The 9,649-nt window shown below is 39.9% G+C and overlaps 1 protein-coding gene across 1 annotated transcript in view; it reads left to right on the forward strand.

Moving 5' to 3' along the window:
- Positions 1–3,956, forward strand: part of cep78 (centrosomal protein 78) — a 117,912-nt gene extending 113,956 nt beyond the window's left edge. Inside the window, exons 15-17 of the mRNA XM_063068786.1 lie at positions 179–345; positions 2,496–2,631; positions 2,899–3,956. Of these exons, the coding sequence (XP_062924856.1) occupies positions 179–345; positions 2,496–2,631; positions 2,899–3,363 (768 nt within the window). The 3' untranslated portion in view covers positions 3,364–3,956. The remainder of the gene's footprint in view (positions 1–178; positions 346–2,495; positions 2,632–2,898) is intronic.
- Positions 3,957–9,649: the final 5,693 nt, after the last annotated feature.

The raw sequence follows: 9,649 nt of genomic DNA on the forward strand, positions 1-9,649 counted from the left end.
GATGAGTACATTGGTATGCATATATGAGTTAGGCTGAAGAGCCTGTTTTCATTCTGTATTACTCTAGCTTTATTAATGAAATAAATAAATATTGGATATGATTATCAAAATCAGGAAACAGAGTGCTATCTTAAAAATGTTTGGTACAAGTTGGTCTTCATTGTTTATCTTCCTGTAGCTTGAGATTGAGAATACTCGGCTTCGGAACATCAATGTATCTCTCTCTGATGCTCTGCATGCACAATCAACAACGGGTACCATTCTTGAGGATGAAGGTGTGCTTGAAAGCATTGAAGCTTCTTTCCGGAAATTTCATGCCTTTTTAGATCTCTTGAAAGATGCCGGGTAAGTAGTGCTTTATTTCTTGTACTTCCTTTGTTTCATAAAATTAATGTTTGAAGAGTTGCATTGTCAATGGCATACTGTAATCATGCTTATTGCACAAATTTATTTTCAGTATAGTTTAATTAATTCCTTAATTACTGTCAGTTTTGATTATCTTTGCTTGCGTTCATATTACCAAGTAGATTTGTCAATCAAGACCAAATATTCAAAACTTATGTCTGATCTTGCCAATAACATTTAAAAAAAAAATTTGATCAGCCAGCATTTTTCTCTCCATTCCTTTCTGAATGATTGAACTTTGACTGAAAGTTGTGGTATAAAGCAACTTTTCAGAGAAGTCATAGGTTAATGAGTGGTCTGGATTGCATCCACAGCAACTTGCCCCCATTCCCTGGGAGGCCAATCTCAGTTGCTTTTTGACAATATAGTGGAGTAATATAAAGTGTAAAATAAAATGTTAATAATCTTGGTTATTAAACAAATGTTTAAAAATAGAATCAACTAGAAAACTGATAACTAAAAATATTTGGGTAAAACAAGTTGAGCAATCTGGGTAGCAGACATGCATACATCATCTATGGATTACAGCTCAGCATTTAATACCATCAAACTAATCAGTAAACTCCAATACCTGAGTCTCAATACCCTCTTGTGCAATTGGATCCTCGATTTCCTCTCTTGCAGACCCCAGTCAGTTCAAATTGGCAAAAACATCTCCTCCACAATCTCCATCGGCACAGGAGCACCACAGGGATGTGTGCTTAGCCCCCTGCTCTACTTGCTTTACACCTATGACTGTGTAGCTAAGTACAGCTCCAACACCATATACATGTTTGCTGATGACACCAGTATTGAGGACCATAACAAAGGTGGTGATGAATCAGCATACAGGAGGGAGACTGAAAATTTGTCTGAGTGGTGAAATAGCAACAACTTCTGACTCAGTGTCAATAAGATCAAGGAACTGATTGTAGACTTCAGGAGATGAAAACCAAAGGTCTATGAGCCAGTCCTCATTGGAAGATCAGAGTTGAAGAGGGTCTGTAACTTTAATTCCGGGGTGTCATTGCCTTGGGGGACCTGTCCTGGACCTATCATATAAACATAATTGCAAAGAAAGCACGATAGCACTTCTACTTTGCTCAGGAGACTGCGGCGATTCGGCATGTCTTTGAAAACCTTAGCAAACTTCTGTACCTTGGGAAGTGTGCTGATTGGCTGCATTACGGTCTGGTATGGGAACAGCAATACCTCTGAGCAAAAAATCCTATAAAAGGTAGTAGATTCAGCCCAATACATCACGGGTAAAGCCCTCCCAACCATTGAGCACATTACATGAAATGTTGCCGTAGGCTGCTCAACCAGGATGGCGCTGTGTTGTGTATTTTGAATCGGCATTGTAATTTTCTGCTTCTCTCTCTTTCTTTTTGCACTTCTCACAAGAAGCTGAAAGTTACATCAGGTATGATTGATTGACTCTTTTGAACATCAGAAAGATGGCATTCAATCATAACGTGCCACCTTTCTACCACTGGGAACTCCTGCTCGCACGAACCACGGGAGGTTCATTCACCACATCGGCATTACTGAGGAAGTGTTGCCGAAGGCGAGAAAGAAGAGCTGGCATCTTGGTTAGGTTAAGACGTTGCGCAAATTGGTCACTGCTTCCTAGCATACTATTGGCCAATGTACAGTCCCTGGACAACAAGCTACGTGAGCTGAGAGCCAGAAAATCCTACCAATGGGAAACAAGGCACTGTAATATCTTGTGCTTTACTGAAACCTGGTTGTTGGAGGAAATGCCAGACTGACCCATTGGGTTCTGACCGGACAGGTCTAAAGACCTCTCTGGGAAAAGTAAAGGTGGGAGAGTATGTTTCATGGTGAACAATGCTTGGTGCGAACCATGTGGCGTGCACACCCTCAAATCTTCTTGCTCCCCGGATCTGGAGTACTTTGTGCTGCTATGTCAACCATCTTTTAATAGTAAATTTGTCTTCATAAGGAAAGTGCAGATTAAAGTAGTACGATATAAGTGTCAGATTTCTTTCCCAATTTTTTTTTAGCCATAGAGGAATTGAATTTATGGAGTACTGTGTTGTTTCATACTATAAACCATTGATGTATAATACATATATCATTTTTCGCAGACTTGGGCAGTTGGCTGCTGTTGCTGGAATAGACCAATCAGACTTTGGTTCTATAGGACAACCTCAGTTGTCAGCTGCAGTTGGAAATAATAAAACAAAAGATAATATATACTCTGAGGCACCCCAAGCCACACAGGTGAATGAAGTTTACATTTTTTTTAAAGCATGAGCATTTAATTAACATTTTGTAAGTTTTTAATTTTATGAAGAGTTTCAATACTGATGGTATTGTTTTACTTCAATTCAAACAATTCTCAAGAGACAGTATTTTCTACAGCAGTTATTCAGATTTTTGTAATAAGTATTTCTACTGAGCTTTTTATTTTGAAGCGCAGTAGCACAAATGTATCTTTTAACAAATAGCTTTAATTTTCTATAATTCACATATCAATTTTCCTTTCAGCTTCATGCTGCAGATCAAGCCCTTTTGAAGCATTCTGAATCTGATGTGATCCCCAACACTTCGACAAGTCTGTCCATTCAGCTAGCAAATCAATCAGCTGACTTCTGCCACAAAAATTTGCAATCTATTCACTCAAACTCTGAGAGGGAATGTGGTGATAAATTTCAAAATTTACAAGTAATTGGACTTAATGATAAGACAAATAAGCAACTTTCCACAAGGATAAATGATCAACTACAAATGCAAGTGACAGGAAAACTGCTGGATTATTCTGAAGATGATGGGTCCAATGGTTCAGGCTCATGTGACACACATAGCGAGAGAAATCCTAACAACAGAAAATCAAAAGATGTTATGAAGAAAAATAAAGCACATAGCCTTTCTGTATATGGAACTGATGGCTCTTTGATGCCAATGAGAGGGAATAAAAATGAACAAGTAACTAACAATGAAGAGTTTTTTTAAAAAAGTGAATTAAAAATAAATGTCCCTGTAAATTTTCATTCCATTGAATCACATCAAAAGGCAGATGGAGATTTTTAGAGGTTATTCTTATACTCTGCAACTTTTTGAAAGTGGATGATCTATTTAAAACTTAACATTTATTTCATTGGACAGATAATTTTTTGACTTTTACATTGTGGCTGGTAAAATGATAATCAACCCTTCAATTTGCAGCCATTTCAAGCTGTGTGAAGAACGATGAGTATCTGACGTAAGGGCTGAAATTTCTGGGAAATCTTCGCCCATGTGTCTGGCCTGAATGTTAACTTGGGAATAGTGTTATATGAAAATATCAGCAAAGTAACTGAAAGTGGGTTGTTGGCTTCAAGAATTAAAGCTATCTGAAACAATTGAAAAAGCGTGTGCAAGCAAGGAGGCCTACAAACCTGACTCAGTTACACTAGTTCTGTCTGGAGGAATGGAACAAAATTCCAGCAACTTACTGTGAGAATCTTGTGGAAGGCTACCCAAAATATTTGACCCAAGTTAAACAATTTAAAGGCAATGCTACCAAATACTAACAAAGTGTATGTAAACTTCTGACCCACCGGGAAAGTGATGAAAGAAATAAAAGTTGAAATAAACCATTCTCTCTACTATTATTCTGACATTTCACATTCTTAAAATCATCCTAACTAACCTAAGACAGGGAATGTTTTCTAGGATTAAATGTCAGGGATTGTGAAAAACTGAGTTTAAATGTATTTGGCTAAGGTGTATGTAAACTTCTGACTTCAACCGTACAACTCTGAGATTCATTTTCCTGAAGACACACTCAACAAATCTATAGAATAATAACTATGACAAGATCAATGAAAGATCAAGTTGAGTGCAGGAGAAAACAAACTCTGCAAATGCAAATTTGAGATAAATGACAATAGATAATGAGAAAATGAAATAACCAGATAGAGTCCTTAAAGTGAGATCATTGGTTGTGGAACATCTCAATAGATAAGTGTAGTTACCACCTTTTGTTCGAGCCTGATGGTTGAGGGGTAGCAAAGCTGTCTTGAACTCAGTGGTGTGAGCCCCAAGGCTTTTGTAACTTCTACCTGATGCCAGCAGCAAGAAAAGAGCATGGCCTGGGTGGTGAGTATCTCTCACGATGAATGCTACTTTCCTACAACTGTGTTTCATGTAGGTGTGTGTGGGAACTTTTCTGATTTGGAAACTGGGTTACAAAAAATTCACAGCATTGGAACCCTGCCATAACCTGTAAGAAGCAATTAACACCAATGGTTAACAAGCAAGTATGTTTGATTTACCTGTAGTAAATCAATCTGTTTATGCATGGTAATTTCCATTTCATTCACTGGATCTTCAGTAGTTACGATAAACATGGTATACTAGCTATTTTAAAGGTGATTGTGAATTTTAGCTGCTGGTTTACCATCATGTCTAACCACGTCTAGTTTTTAAAGACAAGGCAGATATTGGTCAAATATGGGAGCATAATCTCTTTTAACATATGGTATCGCATATCTTCAAATGTCAGCACTTTTTATTCACTGCTCAAAATTTTGATTGCATTCACATTTATATCCAAATTTGATATTCACAGGGCACAGAATCTCCAGCAGTACAGCTCAGAAACAGGAACTTTGGCTAACAATATTTATGCTGATCCTGATGTCTGTTAGTTAACAATAGCAACGAAGTACTATTACTTACAGACTATAAGGTTTTAATTATTGCTTTCAGTAGTTGACCACATGCGCCATATGCAAAACTTCTGGGGAAAATAAAATATACATTAAGTGGGATAAATCTAACCTTGGGCATCTACCTCAATATGCTTGCCTTTATAATTATTTTAAATCTTAATTGTCTAATAAAATAAACTACAAGTTAGAAGTTAATGGAATTCTTTTTGTATACAATAGTATGAAAGTAATTTTTCAGTTTGGTTGGGAGTTTTCTGAAGATACTTGGGAGCATAAGACACATTAGGTTCCCTCGAGTACATTGTGCTACTGTGAACTGATTGTGTTACTTTGTAAGAAGTTACAAGTTTGCACTTTTCACCCCGGACCAAGGAAACAATAGAGATCCTCTGTTTATTTAGAATAATATGATTTCAAATGGACCCTGCAGCGTGTGAACAAATAATTTTAATTGAATATGATTATCAAAATGACAGACTTGCTTGTAACAGAAAACATTCCTAGATTTCACATGTGCATAGTTTTAATATTACAAAAATATGGCCAAAAAGGTCTGTTGGACTCGGTAAGTGGCTCTTAATTCAATTGGAGTTACCATATGTATAGATTTTTAAATGTAGAATAATATTCACTTTACAGAGACCATAGTCTTAAAGAAGGAAAGAGAGATAAAGAAGAATAATTGTTATTAAGTGTATGGCAGTTATTTGGAAGCTTAGAGGACTAGAACTGCTTTAAGAAAAACTCCAGGTTGCACAACTGGAAGAGTTTTGAAAGTGTGGGTAAGAATTTTAAAATTGAGGTGTTGCTTAATTGGGAATCAATGTAGATCAACAAGCTTGGTGGGAATTATGTCCTGGACTGCAAAATGTTAGATAAACAGAAGTTTATGGACAGTCAGGGTTCAGCAGAATAGCCAGGTCCAGAGGTAACAAAAATAGAGCAGACACTGTCAGCAGCCAATAAGATGAGGCAGACAATAGTACTGAAATAATAGAGGCAGCCTTAGAACTGGAATAGAAAAGATGCCAAAACCCAGTTGTGGATCAAATATAGCACTAAAGATTATAAATATTCACGTTCAACTGGCCAGAACGAGGGATGCTGTATAAAGAACAGTTTCTAATGTGGGCTGAAGCTGGTGGCTTTTGTCTTCCTCAATGCTATACTATAGATCTGTCATTTTATGAAGTGGAGAAGTAAAGAGTGGTAGTAGTTAACAGTGGATGTCATCTGTTCCATGTGTAAATTGATGCCATACATTCAAAGTATAAAAACTGATGGAGCAGCATATTGATTAGGCCAAGAATAGATCATTGGGAAGACCAAAATTAATTACGCTCTGGCCATTACTAATGGCTCTCTGGATTCATAAGAATGGAATCAGATGAACAATGTTTTGTCCAGTTGAACAGTAGTACAAAAGAGGCTGATATAGGAATGCAGAGAGGTCAAGAAGGGATAAGTTTTATCACAATCATATTAGGTGATAGTCAAACAAAATCCCTTGGCAGGTATAAGAAGTATGATTCAATGAATTGCTTAAGAGTATTAGAAGTGTTGGAGTGCAATAAACAGTGAAATCAGGAGGGCAAAAAAAGGTCATCTGATATGCTGTCATGATGAAGGGTCTCAGCCCAAAACGACAATTGTTTACTCTTTTCCATTGATACTGTCTGCCCTGCTGAGTTCAACCAGAATTTTTGCTCTTGCATGTAATTTATCTGGCAGGCAAATTCAAGGAGATTATGTAAGTATATTAAAAGGGTGGCCATTGAGGTATTAAGAACCCTTAAAAACCAACAGGTGATTGGTGAGATTTATAATGAATATTTCTAATCACTTTTTACTGGAAGCTACGAAATTGAGGCAAATGAGTTGCGATGTTTTATTCCATCAATAGTGGGGAAATTACTGAAGGGTGTTTTGAGTATGCCGTCCAAGGTTTGTTGATTTTGCGTATTGATAATTTTGTTTACACATCTTAAAACTATACTGTTTACTGAAGTACCCATGGCTGTGACTGTATTTCAGCTGCAGTAGTCCTAAACAGGAATATTTGATGGCTCCCATCGGAGCTGCACACAGTTGCCCTTTAATGGCGCAGTTTTGAGCCATTGGTTCTTTCCAAGTTAGTCTCTTCGGATCTGAAATTTTCACTTTTGTCTTATTTCTCATCATAAATTTGCTTCTAAAAGCTTAACAAATACATTTGCTAATGTAAATCCTGATTAAATCTGGACAAAAAAATTACAGTATCAAACTTCCCATTCCAGTATTAAAACCATGTACCAATTACTATTAAGCAGTTAAAATTATGCATATTCAAGAAACATGAAAAGGAAAGGTTCAGAGGGATATGGCCAAATGCACGAAAATTGAAATGGTAGGCAACTTGGTTGACATAGACAAGTTGGGCCTAAGAGCATGCTTCTGAGCTGTACAACTCTATGAATGTGATCATAATTCTGGAAATTAATTCTACCATTGTCTTAAGCACACTAAAATAGCACATTGTACTCTTCCTCCAAACTTCATTTCAGTGATGTCAATGGAATGAACTTGAGCAAGTGTGACCTTCTAGCAATACAAAATAGTGTGTTTAGTGCTCCCAACAAACCTTCACACAACAAAAACTTTAGATTTTGGTATCTGTCAGCAATACATTCTGAAAGCTACGGTGTACATACATCTACTGATGCTTCTGGACACATCTTCAGTGATGTTCCTGGAATCATTGGGTGTTTCGGGTCTTTCAACATCATACAACCTCCTCCGGGTGTCCCAGCCGGAGCTGATCAGATCTCAGCTTGTGTCCAGATGGTTAGCTACTTATGACTCCATGGCTCCCCTCTTTTGAGCCACAGCCATCTTGAGGCCCTCTCTGCCGCATTGGTGGTCCTGCGGATGGCTCTACTCTTCCTCTCTCCCTAAATACCCAAAATGCTGAAGGCTCTAGCTTAGGAATGGGCTGCAAATCCCCTACAACCAACCTCCACTAGGAGACACCTCGCTCTCCATCCAGCCTGCCGACAGTTGCTGACCAGTCCTGCGTACTTGGAGAGCTTCCTTTCAGAGGCCTCTTCCAAGCTATCTTCCCATGGGACTGTCAGCTCTAGCAGCACCACTTGCTTAGTAGACTCAGACACTAGGACAATGTCTGGTCGCAGGGTGGTGGCTGCGATATGGTTGGGGAACTTCAGCTGCCGTTCGAGGTCCACCAACAGCTGCTAGTCCCTTGCAGAGGTCAGGATTCCTGCAGATGTTCTTTTGGTGGGTATTGGCTGCTCTCCAGCTCTGACAAAGGCAATGGTCTGCATGGAGGCTTGGGACCGCTTTGCCCACTCAACTCCTGCGCTGATGGCTTCAGCGATGGTCTTCAGGGTTGTCTTGCCTCTGCTTCCTGAACAGCTTCCTCTGCCCGCCACTTCCTGCCAGTCCTCACTTGGATCTCTGCTCTAGCCACCTTTGGGTCACTTGAGTCCCTATACTGTAGCACTTCTCTGGCTCTTGTTACCCTGAATTCTTCCTCCAAGGATTTGAAGGGCAGTTGCAGTTTGTTGTGGTGTCCATAGAGTGCGATGCTGCTCGGGTTCTTTGGCAGCCCCAGCCATCTCCTAAGGTGGTTGCTAACCTTCCTCCCTAAGGTTTCGACTGTCAAGATCAGAACTGCATAGACGAGGAGGGGCCACAGGATTCTGGGAAGAATGCCATGCTGATACACCCAGGCTTTAAACTTCCCAGGTAGGCCAGACTTGTCCACAGATTTCAGCCAGCCATCCAACTCGGTGCAGGTCGCCTGAGTGGATGTCGTGTACCTTAAAGAGCTGTCAAAAACTTTGCCTAAACTCTTGACTGGCTTTTCTGTGATGGTTGGGATGGCTGTGCCTGCGATGCTGAACTGGAACTTGTTCTCCACCTTCCCTTTCCTCAGCACCATCGATCTTGATTTGGCAGGTTTGAAACGCATCCGGGCCCACTCCACCAGCTTTTCGAGCCCTTGCAGAATCCACCAGCAGCCTGGGACTGATTCTGTGGTTACTGTGAGGTCAGCCATGAATGCCCTGATAGGTGGTTGCCGTTAAGCGGAATTCATTCTGGACCCTCTGCACTCTGGCTCAGCAGACTTAGTGAGCATGTTCATGGCTGGGGAGAACAGTGTCACTGAGATAGTGCACCCTGTGATGATGCCGATCTCCACCTTGTGCCAGGTTGATGTAATTGCTCCTGAAGAGACCCTCATCCTGAAGTTGCTGTAATAATCAGCGATAAGGTCTCTGATTCTGCTGGGGACGTGATATTTGGTCAGTGTGAGCTGCACCAGCTTGTGCGGAATGGAGCCATATGCGTTTGCCAGGTTGAGCCACAACACTGATAGGTTGCCCTTGTTCTCTCTGGCCTCCCTGATGAGCTGTGTCACACACCAATATAACCATATATAACCACATAACAATTACAGCACGGAAACAGGCCATCTTGGCCCTTCTAGTCTGTGCCGAACTCCTACTCTCACCTAGTCCCACTAACCTGCACTTGGTCCATAACTGTCCATTCCCTTCCTGTCCATATATGCTCCAGACAGC

This window comes from Mobula hypostoma, chromosome 16 (assembly GCF_963921235.1).
Source record: "Mobula hypostoma chromosome 16, sMobHyp1.1, whole genome shotgun sequence".
Classification (NCBI taxonomy): Eukaryota; Metazoa; Chordata; class Chondrichthyes; order Myliobatiformes; family Myliobatidae; genus Mobula; species Mobula hypostoma.